This window comes from Zeus faber (assembly GCF_960531495.2).
Source record: "Zeus faber genome assembly, chromosome: 5".
Lineage (NCBI taxonomy): Eukaryota > Metazoa > Chordata > Actinopteri > Zeiformes > Zeidae > Zeus > Zeus faber.
The window spans coordinates 19,811,637-19,830,250 of NC_137192.1; the positions used below are offsets into that span (position 1 = coordinate 19,811,637).

The following is an 18,614-nucleotide window of genomic DNA, read 5'->3' on the forward strand; positions in this document are numbered from 1 at the left end:
ACCCCTGTAGGGCCCCCGACACAAGCAGACGAGACGTTTGACCTCATAACCTCCACCCAGGGCTGCCGAGGGGAACGCTGATGCCGGTGCTAATGCTAATGCCGATGCTAATGCTGATTCTGCTGCTGATGCTGAGGCTGAGGCTGCAAGAGACTCGATCCAGGAAACCACAGTCGGACGACCGCGTTGCTCACAGAAACCCAGAAGGCTTTTTCGGGTTTCGACAATAGAGTAACGGTAGCTTGGCTTGTGGTCTTGTGTTTAGATTTGAAATGGCCGCTTTTCCTATTCCCTATCGAATACCCCGATCAAACGCCACGGATAAATTAGTGGAAACCGAGTAGCATCCGTCACGTTTATCTGCCAAAGGGACGATGGCGGCTTTGGAGACTTCCTCGTTTAGATAACACCCTGCACTCCTGTGCTGATGCCGTAAAAAGTCAAAACATTTATCACGATTTCCAGATCGTTCTGTCGTTGAAGTGTGAGCGCGACGGCGACGTCGAACCTTTCGGAGCTCGCGTCACACGTGGGTCCGACAGTCGGCTCTTCCCCGAAAAGCCCTTATTGATGCCACTTCCTGTGCCATTCCTGTACACAGGTGGTTTAAGCCGCCATCTGTCACCGTCCTTTAGTGTGAAGATGCTCTAAGTGCCGCCATCTCCAAGGATGCATGTCAGCATCACACATCAAGAAGAACTCTTTAACTACTTCCCTCTCTCTCCCTCCCCCTCTCCCTCTCTCTTCCTCTCTTTCTCCCTCTCTCTTTCTCTCTCTTCCTCTCTCTCCCCCTCTCCCTCTCTCTTCCTCTCTTTCTCCCTCTCTCTTTCTCTCTCTACCTCTCTCTCTCCCTCTCTCTCCCCCTCTCTCCCTCTCTCTTCCTCTCTTTCTCTCTCTCCCTCTCTCTAGCTCTCTCTCTATCTTCCTCTCCCTCTCCCTCTCCCTCTCTCTCTACCCCCTCATTCCCTCTCTCTCTCTCTCCCTCTCTCTATCTCTCTCTCATTCTCACTCTCTCTATCTCGCCCTCTCTTGCTCTTTCTCTCTCTCTCTCTCTCTCCCTCTCTCCCCCCCTCTCTCGCTCTCTCTTCCTCTCTTTCTCCAGCTCTCTCTCTATCTTCCCCTCTCTCGCTCTCACTTCCTCTCTTTCTCCCTCTCCCTCTCTCACTCTCTCTCTCTCTCTCTCTCTCTCTTTACCCCCTCATTCCCTCTCTCTCTCTCTCTCTCTACCCCCCTCTCTCCCTCTCTCTCTCTTTCTCTCTCCCCCTCTCTCTCTCTCTCTCTCTCTACCCCCCTCTCCCCCTCACTCTCTCTTTCCCTCTCCCCCTCTCTCTCTTCCTCTCTCTATCTCTCTCTCCTTCTCACTCTCTCTCTATCTCGCCCTGTCTCCCTCTCTCTAGCGCTCTCTCTATCTTCCCCTCTCTCTCTCTCTCACTCTCTCTCTCTCTACCCCCCTCTCTCCCTCTCTCTAGTGCTCTCTCTATCTTCCCCTCTCTCCCTCTCTCTCTCTTTCTCTCTCCCCCTCTCCCTCTCCCTCTCTCTCTCTCTCTCTCTCTCTCTACCCCCCTCTCCCCCTCGCTCTCTCTTTCCCTCTCTCTCTTTTGCTCACTCACCCGTTTTACCCATCCCATATATCTCCGCGGCAACGGACGGCAAATGGACGGAGGCATTCTCTTCCGTCTTTCGCCGAACCCGCGGTGCCCAGCGGATGATTTAAGCAGGAGTCGCCCTTTGTGCCGCGGGCTTCGCGGAGGTTTCCCAGGAGGCCACAAATCCTGCTGCTCGGCTCGACCCCACGTCCGGGGTGGGGCCGTAGCCTGTCATGCAGGCCGCGGAGACGAGATGAGGCATTTTTGGCGGAAGGCTGTGACAAGGAAGGTGTATCTCACAATCAATAACACGACAACCCACAACTATTTATTTATTTTTTTTACCTTCGGACCGTCGGCATCCATCCATTCGGTGACGGTTATTGATTCCGGCCCGGCCCTCTCCCTCTGGGTTTGTGTCACAGTGGGGCTGAAATGGGAAAATACGTAGTTCAATTGTTTACAGTATTTTGGTCGTTTTTTTGGGGGGTTTTTTTGTTGTGTTTTTTCCCGATCACAATCGGTTGGTACGGCGGTGGAAGCCATCTCTCACATCGTCACGCCCGCACCTTGTGGAAAGGGTGGGGAAGAATGTGAAAAGGAAAAAAATCCATCGATATGTCGCCTGCGCGTCGCCGGCGCGTTGTTTCTGAAACATGGAGATCATCTCGAGCGTCCCCAAGGTGCACAGCTTCTCCGAAAGAATTAAGGGGTTATCGATCCGAGTTTTCCAATTCTGCTTTTTTCTTACAAAGTGACGTTCGGAAATGGCCGACCAATCGCGGCCCCCTGCAGGACGCCACGCCAACCTCACCAACGCTGCCCGACGTGACGCTCGTCCTCCACGGGGCTCCGTCGCCTTCGGTTTGGTCGCTCAACGTGCGTCCATGCCGATGCAGACCGAAATTAAACCGGTTTAAGGGACGTAGCTCAGCGGGCGGGGGCTTATGGGTGGAGATTGATGGGTCCGGGGCATTTCCTCCTGGAACAGAGAGTCGGAGCCGGAATGGACTGGCTGTTTCCATCACAGGAAAATGTATATATATATATATATATATATATATATATATATATATATACAGTATATATTTATATATATTGATATATAGATATATATATATATACATATATACATTTGGTATGTGTGTCTAAATCCTGTCAGAGATCTTTTACGGCATCCTAGTGAGCAGACCATTGACTTTTATGACATGACAGATTTTGTCTCCCTTTTATACCTCACCCCGTCCCCCCTTGGCCTCCTCTCCCTCTCTCCCTCTATCTCCTGACTCCTGAGGCCTCTATGTGGACGAGAAGGGAATGAATCATGTCGGTAGCGGTGATGGAATAACTTTTCATGTGAAAACACCTCGGTTTTTATGGCTTTACTAAATGATCCATAATGCAAGGCGGGAGGCACTCTCAGTCCTGCAGATTAGGGCGGGTTGGAGCGGGAGCGGGGTTTCAGTCTCTGCAGCCAGTGGCGGACCCCGCCACAGCGGCAGGGAGAGAGAGAGAGAGAGAGAGAGACCGGGCACAAATCTCTTTTACGAGGCGGCCTCTTAAAGAGCCGTCAGTGGAGTGTCTCGCTCTCCTCTCGGTAATTGAACCTTCTCCCCTGGTGTGCGCCGAAATGGGCTGGGAAGCCATTCCGACAGCTTGTGTTGATACCATTAAACCCAACTCATGCATAAATCTACTCTACTCCCAAGCCCTATAGCGAAAAAACCCATATATATATATATATATATATATACACACACACACACACACACACACACACACACACACATTTTTTTTCGATATCTATGTCTCTGAGAACTTTTAATTTCAATTAACAGTTTTTCTTTTGAGGTCCCAATTTCAACTTTTATATAAAAAGTTTTTCGTGGTCCCTGCATTTAGTTTCGATCCCATAGTCAAGCGCACTCTGCCACACAGGTAAATGTATTAACTTACGAAGCTAATTGTTCGCTTGACAAAAGCAATGTGCAACACTGCGGGCATGGAAACACTGCGGCTGCATTTTATTCGGGACAAACATGTTTGGATAATAGTAAAAAGGGAAGAGAGAGATGAATCTCACACAGAGATGTTACTGCAACTTTATTGTACAAATGGGAATGGGAATTATGTTTATATATTTGTCATATATATATATATATATGTATATATATTTACACATTGTATATATATGTATAGATAAACAAAAATATATAATATAATATATATACATACAAATAGATATACTACATATTTACATGTATTCACATGTACCCAATTATTTACATATACCTATATAAAACAATTCTGGGCCCTTTATGAAATGTCAACATAAATATTGACTAATACTACTGTCAGAGTCCTTCACTTTCCCAAACGACCCATTGTCAGTGTACACAAAAACATGAACTGATTGTTATTTGTTATTGCGATTATTACGATATTATAAAACAAGGACTGTGTAATTCTCCGTCCACCCCTCCCTCCCTCCATCGATCCATCAGAATCGGTTTATTCAGCCACGTCGTAAAATATGTGCAACCATAGACAAGCAAAAAACATCATATGCAACAACATCATATGCAAACATCATAAGCAAATCTCGGCAAGTGCAGAAAACCCTCCGTGCATCCAGTCATGTTCCCATCTGTCCAGGGTCATGGTGACGGTCGTGCCAGAAGGTTGGGTCTTTGTCGGGCCGATCCACGGGCGGCTCCCACGACAAGCGAGGACATTCGCACCTTGTCCCGGAACCCCCGCGGGCCTTCCACCCGCCACCCATCACACCTCCTCCCATGCGGGGTAACCTTGATCCGCTCCACCTGCAGGATAAGCAGCTACACCCTTAGGGCCTCCCAGAGCGCAGAGTTTGTCACCCTGTCATGGAGTGTAAAGCTCTATGACTCTGGAGAGCAAAACCCTAAATCAACCCTTTCCCCCTCTGCTACCTCTCCATCGCTCCTTCTCCTCCCACCACCCGCCTAGCGCCGTCACTCATCAACAAAGGTGATGGTGTGGACGTTTTTCAAATTCTACTTTGAAAAAATTAATGGGAATTTGCTCTTGTGTTGCAAGGTCCAAATTGTGAGGCTGTACTAAGTCGGGTAATTCATCATTTCCAGCCAGAATAGCAGCTCTGTGTTCACCGGAACAAGCTTCACACTGAAAGTGAAAACTATTGGTGGTGAGGAAAAGTTTGACTCCCTTTGTTGAGATGCGGCTCTTGACGAGTCACTCGGTAGGAAGAGCGGCGTGATTTTCTTTTTGTTTTCATTTGATTCGGTTTGTGTGAGAGTCGGAAGAGTCGGTTTCGGCTCTGAGTTGTTAATGGAATCCTTGAACACAATAATCATTTAATTCTGTCAAAATGAGTTGTTTTTTGTGGAATGCAAAATGTAAATCAGAAAAGAAATTAGTCGAGGATTCACCCGCTCCCCCACTTTATTGTGGGAGTGAGTCCCGACTCCAAAGTAATTTAAAGTGGACCTATTATGCTCCTTTTAAACCACTTAATAGGTTGAGGAGGTTGAGGTCCCCAAAACATGTTTTAGAATTATTTTGCTGAAAAGCCATTCGAACACGCCTTTATGCCATCATGTTCCAGCATGGGCTGTGTCAGTGGGTGGAGCCTCCCTCCTGGGCCCCTAGTTCTGTGACCCAGTAGGGTTGAGCCATTGTATTTAGTTCGTAGACATTCACTATTTTAAACTTATGAGTGCACCAAAATGTGTTTTTGAACAAATTTGAGGCAAGAAATAGTCCCCCCAGTTGCTCAATCTTCGCTCATACTAGATCTACAAGGCCTCATTTACACGTTTGCTCCGACTTAGCGCAGTCCGGAGCGAAGTTCATATTTTAAATACTTTTCCATCGTTTTCCATCGTCTCAAACATCCCCTCGTCTGCAGTTTCTTCACGGACAGTTGGTATTGATTCCTCTTCTTTTGAAGGATTTGTGCTGGTCTGTGCGTCCAACACCTCCCATGTTCAGCTCGTAGCTTAGCTCTTAGCCACCGGACCCGCGAGCGGTGGCGCTCGAGCTGAGGGTTCTAATTCTAAGGAGACCCCAACGTGACATAGGCTTGGGAGACAAATGGGAGCAGCTTGTTGAATCACATGTTTTCTGACCGAGGCTGAAAAACTGAAAAAACTAAACAAAACAAAAAAAAACTGACTGGGTTGTCTTATTTCACTGTGTGTGTGTGTGTGTGTGTGTGTGTGTGTGTGTGTGTGTGTGTGTGTGTGTGTGTGTGTGTGTGTGTTAGCAGGCCCATCAGAGACACACATGTATGTGCACAAGCACCCCTTTAAAAGATTTGTTCGCGACAAATGAATCGTTTGTGAGTTTAGCATCACAAACTATTAGTGTGCCCTGGGTTTATTTGATTGTAAAAAGTGTGCCGTGGAAGGAAACAACGTGGAAGACTAAACTGTGTTCTGCAAATATTCCAATCTCTCCGCTAAGTAACTACACACAGACACACACACGCGCACACACACACACACACACACACACACACACACACACACACACACACAGACACACATACACACACAGACACACACACACACGCATACATACGTGCATGCACACACACACACACACACACACACATACACACACACACACACACACACGCATACATGCATGCATGCACACACACACACACACACACACACACACACACACACACACACACACACACACACACACACGGTTACTAATAAAGACATTCACAGGACCCAATTATTGGAATAAATGAATGTGTGCAGTGTGGCGGTCGCAGAGCATGATAATGAGTGTTTTTATTTCTTTCTTTTTTTTATTTCTATCTCATGGGCAATAGCTGCTAAAATGATCTAAAATTCACACACACCTCCATATTTCATATAAGCTTTGCAGAAGCACAGGTACAGATGCGATTTGCCAATCCCTGGAGAACTGTACAAGTTGGTTGGTAGAAGGTCCTTCTCGGAGGATTTATGATTTTTTTATCATTTTTGGTTCTGTTTCTTCTTAATTTACCTCTTTGTCATTACGGCAAACGCAACTTAATTGTCACCACACCTACATTTTCATCTCGGAGCAACTTGTGCGTCAGATTTCATTAGAGGGGAGCAGAAAAACAAGATCTGTAGGTAAGGAATGTCAAGCGTTTTTTCTTCATCAGACAGACTTCTCTTACTATTTACTAGATTATTGCCAATCCCCACGAGTACATCACCAGTGTGCTCAGTCTGAGCGACCTGGCAACTATGTCCTCCGCTCCCATTGTCTCTCTCTTTTAATACAAACACAAAATAACATTTGCATTTATATGGTTCCTCTTCCAAGCCGCCTGACATCCCCGCCCCCAGTACCCACAAACAGCTGAGTGTCAAGCTGATCGCAACCAGGGCAAAATTAAGATAAGGGAGTAATCCCACGAAAAGGAAATGGCTTTGCCGGACCCGCGGTGGACGGGCCACAGGTAGTGGAATTAGCAAGCCCCCGCCGCTCGGCGCTAATGAAAAACAGCTGCTGTAGCCTCTCCGCGGCCCGCGCTTCCAACGCGATAAGAGCGGTATCGCGGCGATCTCCCACCAACCGGGATGCACGCCTATCCATTCCCTCCTCCGGGTTGGCGGCCATGCAGTTTTGCATATTTGGCTAAGATTATGATTATATTATACGGCAGAAAGCACACATCAATGACTCATATAAGCAGCGCTTTGCAGGGGAGTGTCCGAAACCCGCGGCGCCAGGAGACGGAAATACCGCGGCGCGGGCACCCGACTGATATTGATCCCGGAAGCTGGATTCATGACGCTCCATCTCGCCGTGGTATTGGGAGAGGATTCCCGTGGATGTCGACACATTTTGTGAACGATCACACGTCGCCTCGCTGCCGCGGCGGCTGAGAGTCATAAACCTAAATATGCCGGAGTCATTGCCCACGTCAAGCGCCATGGAGGACCCTGCGAACCCCCCCCGCCGTGCTGTACGCTATCGATCCAGCCTTCAGAGCGCTGTGGGAGGAAGCCAAGGGGTGCTGTTGTCACCAGCAGCGGGACTGTGATCTGAGCCGTCCGTGGCAATGGCCCGGTGGCTTTGATGGTGATCTACTGTCCGGATCCGTCCTCACCCCCCCGGTCCCCCTCGGGAGCTCCAGCGGCTGACAGGAAACAAACAGCGCTCTGACACTTCCCGCTAATTAGCATCATTAGCATATGGCCATTGTGTGGCTGGACAGTAGCATGACAGGGCTGGGAGAAAAGCTACAGCTGTGACCTTTGGTGGACACCAGCAGCTGTCTCTAATTACCTCCAGCCTGAGCCAGGGAGTGTGTGCGCGGGGTGTTGTCCTTCAGCTCCTCTCTGCTCCTTCCCTCCTCTGCTGCCGCCTCCTTTTCACTGGAAAGCGCCTTTTCTTTTCGTCCGCTACAGGCGGCAACCGTTTCGCCCCCGAGTTGCCGCCAATTGCGGAAGAGCCTCGGACTGCGGTTTGGCCGATGACCACGAGATGCTGGCGCTGGAGGACCTCCGGCAGGAAGGGAAGCCAACGGAGAAAGAAAACAACTTCTCACTAGAAATAGGGTTTCTGAGGACCTTTTCTGGCTCAAAACGGGGTATATTAAGAGGGGTGCTTTCCTTCATGGACGGGGGTGTTTCTTCCTTTCACCGACCTTTTAGCGCTTTCATCCACCCAACTCTGCACACCGAGACCCCGCCCCACCGACCAAATCTGGTCTCGCTCTATTATTGGTGGCGGTCAGCGTAAATCCCAAACTCGAGGCTTAATCTCCAAATTGCCTTTTCTGAAAACAACGGGCGACATTGCGGTCCATTTTTTTTTTCTCGACTCAATGATTCACGCAGACAAGATAATAAGTGTCGACCTTAAAAAGCTCATCTAAGGTTTGTACCCTAAAGACGTTAAACCATTTGGCCATTTACTTTTCTGGGCCTCGGGCTGAACTTTAATTTGAAAGGCTTGGCTGAATACCAAAATGCGATCTAATGGCTTGGATATGCACATTGTTGAATAACGCCATGTAGCAGGGAGTTAGGCGTATTGACTTTTCTAAACGTTTTTGCCCCAATCTCATCACTCGAGGTGTCGGACGGAAACAACTTCCTTCCTTTTCATTCGCTGTGAATTTCGTGCACTTTATCGGCCGTCGGGAGATGAGAAATGTTTGAATGACTTCATATCCTCTTTCATCCTGTGAACAGGGGTCGCGTGTCGGAGCGTCGGCGTCGTGACAACAACAATCGACAACACAGCCTTACTGGGACGGTCATTTCGAAATGTCAAACGTCTGATTGAAAAATGTTTCGTTGTACGTCGAGATGAAACATCTTCCGCCCGACGCGTAAACCCTCCGGTCAGCTCGGATTCATTCATTCACTCACATGTACACTACAAGCACACACACACACACACAAGCACACGCACACACACAAAAGGAAAGACTATGACAACAGAATCCACCAGCCCAGCTTCACCATACTTCCTTGCAGTGATACATCCGCCTTACCCATAGTGATTTGGAAAGTTTGTCTCTTTCTGAATATTTGACTCTTTTCGAGTCAGTGAAAAGATTTGTTAAAATGTACACCCCTTCGATGCTTTATTTTGGGTCTTGTGACGAGAGTCAGAACGGTCTGCTCAGCTCTGAGTTCTTAAAATAAATAAATAAATAAATAAATAGCTGAGTGGAACGCTAAAGGGTAAATCGGGCGCATATCAATTATGCCAAATGCCATGCGCCTTTTTTGCACATGAATCTCATCCCCGGGAATTATTCTCTGTTCGCCGTTGTCTGCTGTTTTCGTTCGTGTGTCGACACAAAGTCTCCGTGAGACTGTGGGTCTGGCTGCAGTTACAGAGCCTCGAACAAAGCGACTCTTTTGTCGCAGCGACACCAGACTACCCAATCATTTTAGAGCTTTGTTCACAACGAACCATTTGTTTGCGAGTCGTGCATGGCTACCTGTGGAGCTTCCACCTCGTGGTCTGGCTGTAAATCCCTTATTCCGAAATCGACCTGATTTGAATCTTCTTGCTCATGTTTTAACAGGGACGTCTGTGATGAAGGTCACTGCATCAGACGCAGACGACCCCACGTACGGCAGCAGCGCACGGGTGGTGTACAGCGTCCTGGACGGAGAGAGGTTCTTCACCGTGGACAGACACACAGGTAAACATGCTTCCATTGTAGTTTCTTCCTGACATTTGTGGTATTGAATTATTCAACGTTATCCTAAATACAAATAACAAGAGAGCGGGAGAGATGAAAAATTTGCATAAATTCCCTGAAATTGTACTTTCCTGACACTTCTGATTCTCCCAAAGATTTCAAGAGATTCAAGAGGTTTATTGCTCACATACATATACATACTTTCATACATATATGCAGTGAAATGTCTTTGCAACGCACCCGGAGATTATGCACAATGGTTACTAAACCGAACATAATAGCTAACCTAACTCACTGAAACAAACTGATTCCTAAAACGGAATGCAGTTAGTGAATAGAATAATATAAATAAAATTAAATACGATTAAATAAGACTCAATAAGATAATACAAAGTGGTGGTACAAAACAGAAATTAAGAGAATAGAGTTATGTATGGGATAGCTTGTTATAGTTTCACGGATAGTTTCACGGTCTAAAAAAATATATATATATACAAAAAAGAATATACAAAACATTGCCAAATAAGACTTAAACAAAAAAAAGCCAAGAATGCAAAAAAATGGCCAAGTAACAAACTTTTTTTTGTTTTACTTAAATGTTCAAAAAGATACAGCGAAAACAGACGTCGCCTGTTTGTCTACGAGGAACAAAAGGTGATGTTGCTAGGCGAAGGAATGCCAGCTCTCTGGAGGACTCAACATCTCACCAGAGCAGATAGAGACTCTGACTCTGGGGAGTCTCTCCACAGTCACTATATTGCAGAAATTGGAGGATTCCTGCAGGCGCAGGCAGGATCCCTCCTGGGGTCCCCTACACTCTGGGGATCCATCCCCTCTGGGGCTCCGCCGGGTGGAGCCGAGCATTGGTGCTGCTTCCCAACTTCCCCGGGGGAGAAGCATTAAACTTACAATTGATTCCTTTTTTTTTTTTTACGGCCCCCCCTACTTTGATTTGGTTGGCTGCCATGACTGGATGATAAATGGCTCTGGCTCGGGGACTGGAAGGTTTGTTCCTGCTCCTGCCTCACGGGAGACTCCTCCAGGGAATGCGCCACCTCCATTTTGTAGGAGGATTACGGGGGAACATGGGCCAGCTTAATGGGTGTCGGTCCATAAGGTCAAAGAGATGTGGGGATGGAACAGCTGTGAAATCCAGCTCATTAATATGAATCTTGGGCGATATTCTGAAAAATCCAATTTGGTTTTCAAATCTTGTTCCGTGTCTGCTCCTGTCTGGCTGCACTTGAAAATTTTGAGCAATCAGATTGTTTTTGTATGCTTTTGTTTTAGACGGTGTGATCCCTGTGAGCCTAGTGTTTATAAAGGTATTAGAGCTGTCATTGATTTTGAGTTGACATGCTGGAGGTGAATGGACGTTCCTTTTTTCACGGTTTATCTTCGTGAGGGTTATGTCTGGTTACGAACCCACGTGCTGAGCCCTGACACACCATGTACAGACCAGTTTGTTTAAATAAATGGAAATACAACACATCATGTAAATAGAAGAACGGAAATAGGACCTAGAAACCTAAGATTCCATTTGTTGAAAATGTAACACATTAGAAAAACATAAATTGCAAATACAACTTTCTCAGCGCTGCTCTGAATGTGATCGAAGTGGTCAGCTTTAGTAATAAAAATAAAAGTCGTAGACTAAGCAAAGACAGCCCAGTTCATTTGAAAAGACAAGGATACCCTTTATGATATTTTATTGTACAAAAATAATGTGTGTGTGCATGGTTTTTCAAGATCACTTGTTTTCGCTTTAAAAAGCCACAACTTGCAGGATATTAAATCGTGGATTTCTTGCACTTACCGCTGCGAGTGTGCCACAGTGAACGAGAGCTAGAAACTCGTTTCAAAGATTCAAAGTCAGACAAATGTATTGAAATGTTCAGGGAGGAAATGGGGCAAACGTTGGATCAGGGGAGTTTGGGGTTAGGTTTGATGTTGGATGTTAACCAGGGATCTGACAACCGCTGAGTAGCTGAGGAAACAAAGTGGAGCAACAGGTAACGGGGCTGGAAGCTTCTCGGAATACAAAACAGCTTGAAGTCTAGTCTGTGAGTCATGTGGTAGGCCAGTGGTTTGGGGGGGGGGGGGGGTTCAGAACAATGAGGAAGCAGAGCAGGTGATGAACAGCCAATCAAATGTCCAAAATCCAACACCCATAACCCAATGGCCAATGTTCCACGGGCAAGTGTTCCTATGGAGTTACAACGGAGTTCCTAGAGTGTGGCTACAGTGTTCCAAACAACATCCGCTCCCTGTCAGCAACAAAAAGCACTAATGAGCTGTGAGCTCTCAGTCTGGGTAGGCAGCAAAAGAAAAAAATTATAAAATAAAATATATATTATATATAATAGATCTACGTACATAATAGATTGATTTTATTTATTTATGCATCATCATTGTCTAAGCGCTCACAATTCATAATTTATTCATCCAGTTATGAATCCAACAGCAAACAATCCAAGTCAATACACAGAGTTCATCCACAGTGGAAGTGAAATTGCTGGTGTCTGCCCCGACACTAAACAAACAATGCAAACGTGACCACAAGACCAGTAGTTGTTTGGCGTGAGGTCTTCCAGGCTCGACCAGCACCCGACCACCAGAACCCGACCAGGGACCCGCACCCGGTTCAGGTCCGAGTTTTATGATCACCTCGGAGATGCGTCGGTTGGTTCTGTCGTATCGAGGGAAAAACAAGTCCGGGTGTTAATGCATTTTTTTAATGGTTGGTCCCAGGTCCAAACAGGTTAGAGTCTGAATCTTGGGACCTGTGAAGACCTCTAGTCTGGTGTTGACGCACCGATAATAACAACAATGTAGTATGTACGTCACCCACAGCAGCCGGTCCTTCTTGGTGTTCCACTCGGTGGAAAAACATCTGCCCCATCATTTGGCGAAGATTTACAAGCCCAGGTGTCTCCCATTGCTCGGAAGCACGAGAACTTTTATTCAAATTAAAGCCTCGCGAAATTTAGAAGACGCTAAATGCTGCCGTCTTGTCAGCGAGCGCTCAAAGTTCTGAGTTGACGTGATGGCGTCAAGTGACGTGGACGCGCTTGTTCAGTCCGCAAAGCGCGTGCGTGAGAAATGATACGTAGTCTCCATTCAGAATGTCCATTTATGCAGAAAGCCAGTGTCGCCCTGTGCCTTTCCACGTAGATGCAGAACGTACTGCGCATGTGCCCCGTGACACAACTGCCAGTCAAACCGCCGGACACGCCCGGCGCTCCACCAGGACGGCTTCAGCACCTCACTTCATTCCTTAAGCATTCCTACTGCATTCCTACAGAGTTTCCACCCTGGTCCTAAAGTGTTCCCACAGTGGTCCTAGGGTGGTCCGACAGTTTTCTGACGGAGTTTTCCGACGGTGTTCTTGCACTGTTGCCACAGAGTTCCCACAGTGGTCCTCCACTGGTCCCACAGTATTCATACAGTGTTTCCAGCCTGTTTCTACAAAGTTCCTACAGCATCCCTACAGGGTTCCCAGAGATCAGAGTTCCTACAATGTTCCTAGTTGTCCGACAGAGTTCCCACAGAGTTCCTACGCAAGTCCTCGAGTGAACCTACAGAGTTCTTGCAGTAGGCCCTGGCGTTATGGGGGGGGGCCAGGAATTTGGCTGTCTCAGGAGAAATCACTGATAGGCCTGTAAAGCATGCCACGTGTAAAACAGTGTGTTTTATAAAGTGCTATATAAACAAATCATTGCCTACCTACTTACTTACTTACTTACTCACTTACTTGGTAGGGTATTTGTGTAGAAAGAAGGAAAATAACAGCCTGGACCTCCAGCTGCTTGGCACCCTCCTCCACGCTCCAGGAGGTTTGCTGTTGTTTGCAGATGACGTGCAGCTGTTCTATCTCCAAGACAACCAGACCAGGGTGGACAGACACTCGCTGCCTCTCAGGACCAGATTTACTAAAGCCTTTTGCGCCTGGCTTTCATGTGCGGTAGCTATCAACCAGACACACCAGACAGGAAGTTGCAGTTTGCTTCTGCCTCCTGTACGCATATGGATTTAACTCTGTAGAGCCCGCGGTTGTAAGATCACAACGTTCACGTTTAGCTCTCCAGCAGAATTCTCTGGACACTTACTTTTAAAGACTACGTTTACTTTCTTAATGGGTCTCAAATGTTTATCCTAGCAATCCTATTGTACGGATATTGTGTTAATAGTTTCGGGAATTTTGGTCATGAGCTCACACATTTTGACAACTTTCCTCTGAGCTCATCTCTCTCACTTATTTTATTTGGGCTTTATCGGTGTGGCGGAGATGATTTCACCCAACAATAAACGGCCCCATTGGCGTACACTATGATGTAAGCAACCATGTATTTTGTTTGTTTTTTCACGTCCCACAATTTCTCTTTTTTTTAAGAGATTGGGGGTTCAGTTTCTGATTCCCAAGGCGACCTTTACACTGTTGTGTAAATGTTTTTCTAGAAGGAAAGGCTCCACCCCCTTCGCTGTTGACAAAATGAAAAAAAAAAACACAACACATTGTATTCATGAAAGAAAACACATTTGCCTCATACAGAATTGTGCCGAACACACACACACACACACACACACACACACACACACAAATATATATATATATATATATATATATATATATATATATATATATATATATATATACACACACACACACACATTCAACTGTGAAAACAAACCTTTCAACAGGAACTTTCAATTGATGCTTTTTTCTGTTCTGTTTCTCTACTGTTTCTGCAAACCCTAGAAAATAATTTTCTTCATTGTCATTGGTGGGCTGATAAAAAAAGACAAGTGGTCGACATCAAATGCCTTTCACTGAAAAAGTTGATTCGTTTTTGGCCACAATACACTGGGAAAGTGGACACATCCTAAAAGTATTCTGCTAAGATGCACAGTATGGTGTTTAAAAAAAGGCTTCATTTTGAAAGAACCCTTATATATGCAGCCATCATCCAAGTTCTATTTCTCTCTGTTGCTTCATCGCAAGCTCCAAAACATTCTTTGTCTTCGTTCATTTCTATTTATATTTCAGCGTCGCAGAATTTTGCTTTTCACGTTCGTTTCACTGAGCCGGTTCACAGCTCCGTGATGAACAAACGCCACCACTGAACCGTTGAACTGCACTTTTCTAAGGTCGGCTTCACACGAAAAAATGCGAGTACAAGGCGTTGCCCCTCCCTGATTGCATAATAATCCCCCTCCTTATGAAGTGAAATGTTAATTTCACAGTGGCGAGATTGCGAATGCTAATTAGCACGAAAGGCCTTTTCCTGTGTGTAAATCAGGAACCTAAGTCTTCTCTCAGTGAGAGGGCGCTGTCCGCAGATCTGATTCTCTGACCTCTTCTCTGATATCTCGCCGCAACGTCCTTCTCTTGAGAGTCCGACTGAAATATTGAGTTGAGTCAGATTGAAAACTCGGAGAGACATCCAGACATTTTTGGTTCCCTTTAACCGTCCTACCCTGTGACGAGGCAATGGAGCAATTCGTCGTCCTATCATCAAGATGGTCGATGGGACCCTTTGGAGAGATATTTACGTCGCGCCATAGACTTCCATGAGAACAAGACTGCTTTTCATTCATGCGGACTTCCACAGGAGTGTCACTATAACTTTGCTTCCACCATAGGCTACATTTAAAAAATCGTTATTGAGGTTAGATGTAGCCTGGCGCAGCCTCGCCTAAATCTGTGATCCACCGTGGTCAGTGGCTCCGAACCTGCCAGAGGAAAGTTGCGAAATTTGCCTTGAAATCATAATACTACTTGACATAAAAATAATACTTTTTATAACCATATAATATTTCTCCATAATATATAGCAAAGGACCATGCAATGTATGTAAAAAAAAAAATATATATATATATATAACTAAATGTCTTCTTACGTAATATACATTTGTAAAATACATTGTTGGGGGTCAACACATTAGATTAGTCTGTAATGAGTAACGTAACATCTCACTGTTCTAAATTCAGTAATAACATTACAGTTACTAATCAAACATTTATGTCATTACTCCTTACTTGAGTTGGCCTACATAAGTTCTATATCTAACTAATAAAGGAATGAAAAATCTTGTGATCTGTGCCGAATGAAGTTTCCCTCTCCGCTTGTATCTTCCACAGTAGTAGTAGTAGTAGTAGTAGTAGTAGTTGTAGTAGTAGTATTATTTGTATTATTATGAGTATTATTTATATTATTATGAAATCAGCTGACATTTCATTTCAATAAAAATAATGTGATCTGAGCGGAATTTAGTTTTCCTCTCCGCTTGTATCTTCCACAGTATTATTATTATTATTATTATTATTATTATTATTATTATTATTATTATTATTATTATTATTATTATTTAATCATTGGGGCTATGTGTCTGTCTGTAGATGTGTGTGAGTATGCAACAATTTTTTTAGCTTTTAGGATTGGGATTGGATTCCTCTACAGTTGTTTTTGATTGACACTGAAATCAGCTGACATTCCATTTCAACTAAAATAATGTGATCTGGCGCGAATGAAGTTTCCCTCTCCGCTTGTATCTTAGCTACCAGGCTTTCTATCTACCGCCTGTATATTACTATTTTTAGGAAACCACATGACAATACCTTCGTAAAATCAAAGCACAGATATGACACAATGTCCTTCTTCGAGCTTTCTTGGGCGAAATGAAATGCACGGTAGTCGAAATTCAGAACATTAGGGAAAGTGTATTTGGATCTTTATATTTGAGGCCCGTCAAACAATTCAAATAATGAATGATTTATTCTTTGAATCGGTTATTAGCCATTTGTAAATGTACCCAAGAAAGAGTTGTCATGAACGGTAGCAAAGAGTGCCTGAGTCATTGCTATACTGATGATTTGATTGTGAATATAAAAACAAAATAATCTTCAAAGAAATATGTATACATACGGTATATATGAAAGTGCAAAACACCATTGTGATCTGTTCATCGGCATTGCTCTCTCTCTCTCTCTCTCTCTCTCTCTCTCTCTCTCCCTCCCTCTCTCTCTCTCTCCCCCATCTCCCTCCCCCTCCGTCAGGAATCATCCTGACGGCCGTGGCGGATCTGGACCGCGAGACGCAGGACCGCTACGAGCTGGTCGTCAAGGCGACGGACATGGCGGGCCAGCTGGGTGGTCTGTCGGGCTCCACCACTGTGACCATCGTCATAACAGACGTCAATGACAACCCTCCACGCTTCCCACAGAGTGAGTAGAGAGATGGATGGATAGAGACACAGAATGGGAGACGTATAGATTGATGGACGGACAGATAGATAGATAGATAGATAGATAGATAGATAGATAGATAGATAGATAGGTAGATAGATAGATAGATAGATAGATAGATAGATAGATAGATAGATAGATAGATAGGTAGATAGATAGATAGATAGATAGATAGATAGATAGATAGATAGATAGATAGATAGATAGATAGATAGATAGATGGACAGATAGATGGACAGATAGATAGATGGATAGATAGATGGATAGATGGATAGATAGATAGATAGATAGATAGATAGATAGATAGATAGATAGATAGATAGATAGATAGATAGATGGATGGATAGATGGATAGATAGATAGATAGATAGATAGATAGATAGATAGATAGATGGATAGATGGATAGATGGATAGATAGATGGATAGATAGCAGTTTTCTTGGTGACACTGTGTAAGTGAGACTGAATGGATGATGCGCCTTTATAACAAGGAATCCTGCGCAGACACAAAACACCAAACCCAAAAGGAATCATACCCTCAAATAATATCATCATGTTATGAAACACGGACGAGCCATCATTTTAACGATCCCAAAATAGGGACTTTTTCTTTTTGTCCGTCTTTTTCCACTCTTAAAAACAGACAGACAGACAGACACACACACACACACACACACACAGACAGTGAATCGGTGCCACAAACACATGTACTGTATGTGGTTTAAAGTCCGTGGTGAATAATAGAGCGTCCAGGCGGGCGGCACATGGCTTGTATAACGGGGCGCCGCACACAAAATGAAGTGCTTTTTGTTGTTGTTTTTCTACGCGTTTGGGGTCCTTTACTTTTTTCTTTTTCCTGAAATCCATCTTTCATAAGATGTCCTGATGGCGCCCCAGACACATCAACATAATACCTGCCGGTCCACAATGAATAACGTTCCTGGTCATGAATAACACAGGGCTTTTTCTTTCGTTTGTTTATTTCCTTTGAGAAGAAAGGTGGCAGAGGAAAAGCGTCTTCTGAAATGTTGGGTCCTAGTTTCATATCCCCTTACTGTTTCTCTGTTGTTCATTTGAATGTTAATAGGGTCTGACGTCATGGCGATCGCCCATCAGCCACACTCGTGTGTCAACATGGTCACCATGTTGTGTTTTGGATGGCCGTCCGTCCACCTGGGGGTTTCCTCCGCGGCACTGTTTGCTATTCAAGCTGCAACTCGAAGCCAAAATCGTCAGCATCCATTTGCACGTGTAACATCACAAATGTTAAAAAATAGGATCCTATTAAACTTTATTAATCCCTGCATAGAAATTAAAGCAGTAGAGCAGAAAAATACAGTGCAAGTCAAGAAAGGGATAAGATGGAATTAAAGCAGCACTATGTAACTTTTGGTATTTGGCACCCCTACAGTTTCTGAATGCCTGGGGCACCTTTACATCACTGTCGTTAAACTCGGCCCGGTGTTTCCGAAATGAATACATTTTACCGGATATATTTTAACCCTATCGGTCCTATTTCAACAACAGTTTATGTTACAAATGCAAAATGATGTACACCTAGGTTAGGAGTAGCCCTATGCTAAATATTTGTCCCATGCTAA

The 18,614-nt window shown here is 45.0% G+C and overlaps 1 protein-coding gene across 1 annotated transcript in view; it reads left to right on the forward strand.

The window, feature by feature from the left end:
- Positions 1–18,614, forward strand: part of cdh22 (cadherin 22) — a gene marked incomplete at both ends in the record, with an annotated part of 94,446 nt that overhangs the window by 10,759 nt on the left and 65,073 nt on the right. Inside the window, 2 exons of the mRNA XM_080001026.1 lie at positions 9,649–9,768; positions 16,825–16,992. Of these exons, the coding sequence (XP_079857152.1) occupies positions 9,649–9,768; positions 16,825–16,992 (288 nt within the window). The remainder of the gene's footprint in view (positions 1–9,648; positions 9,769–16,824; positions 16,993–18,614) is intronic.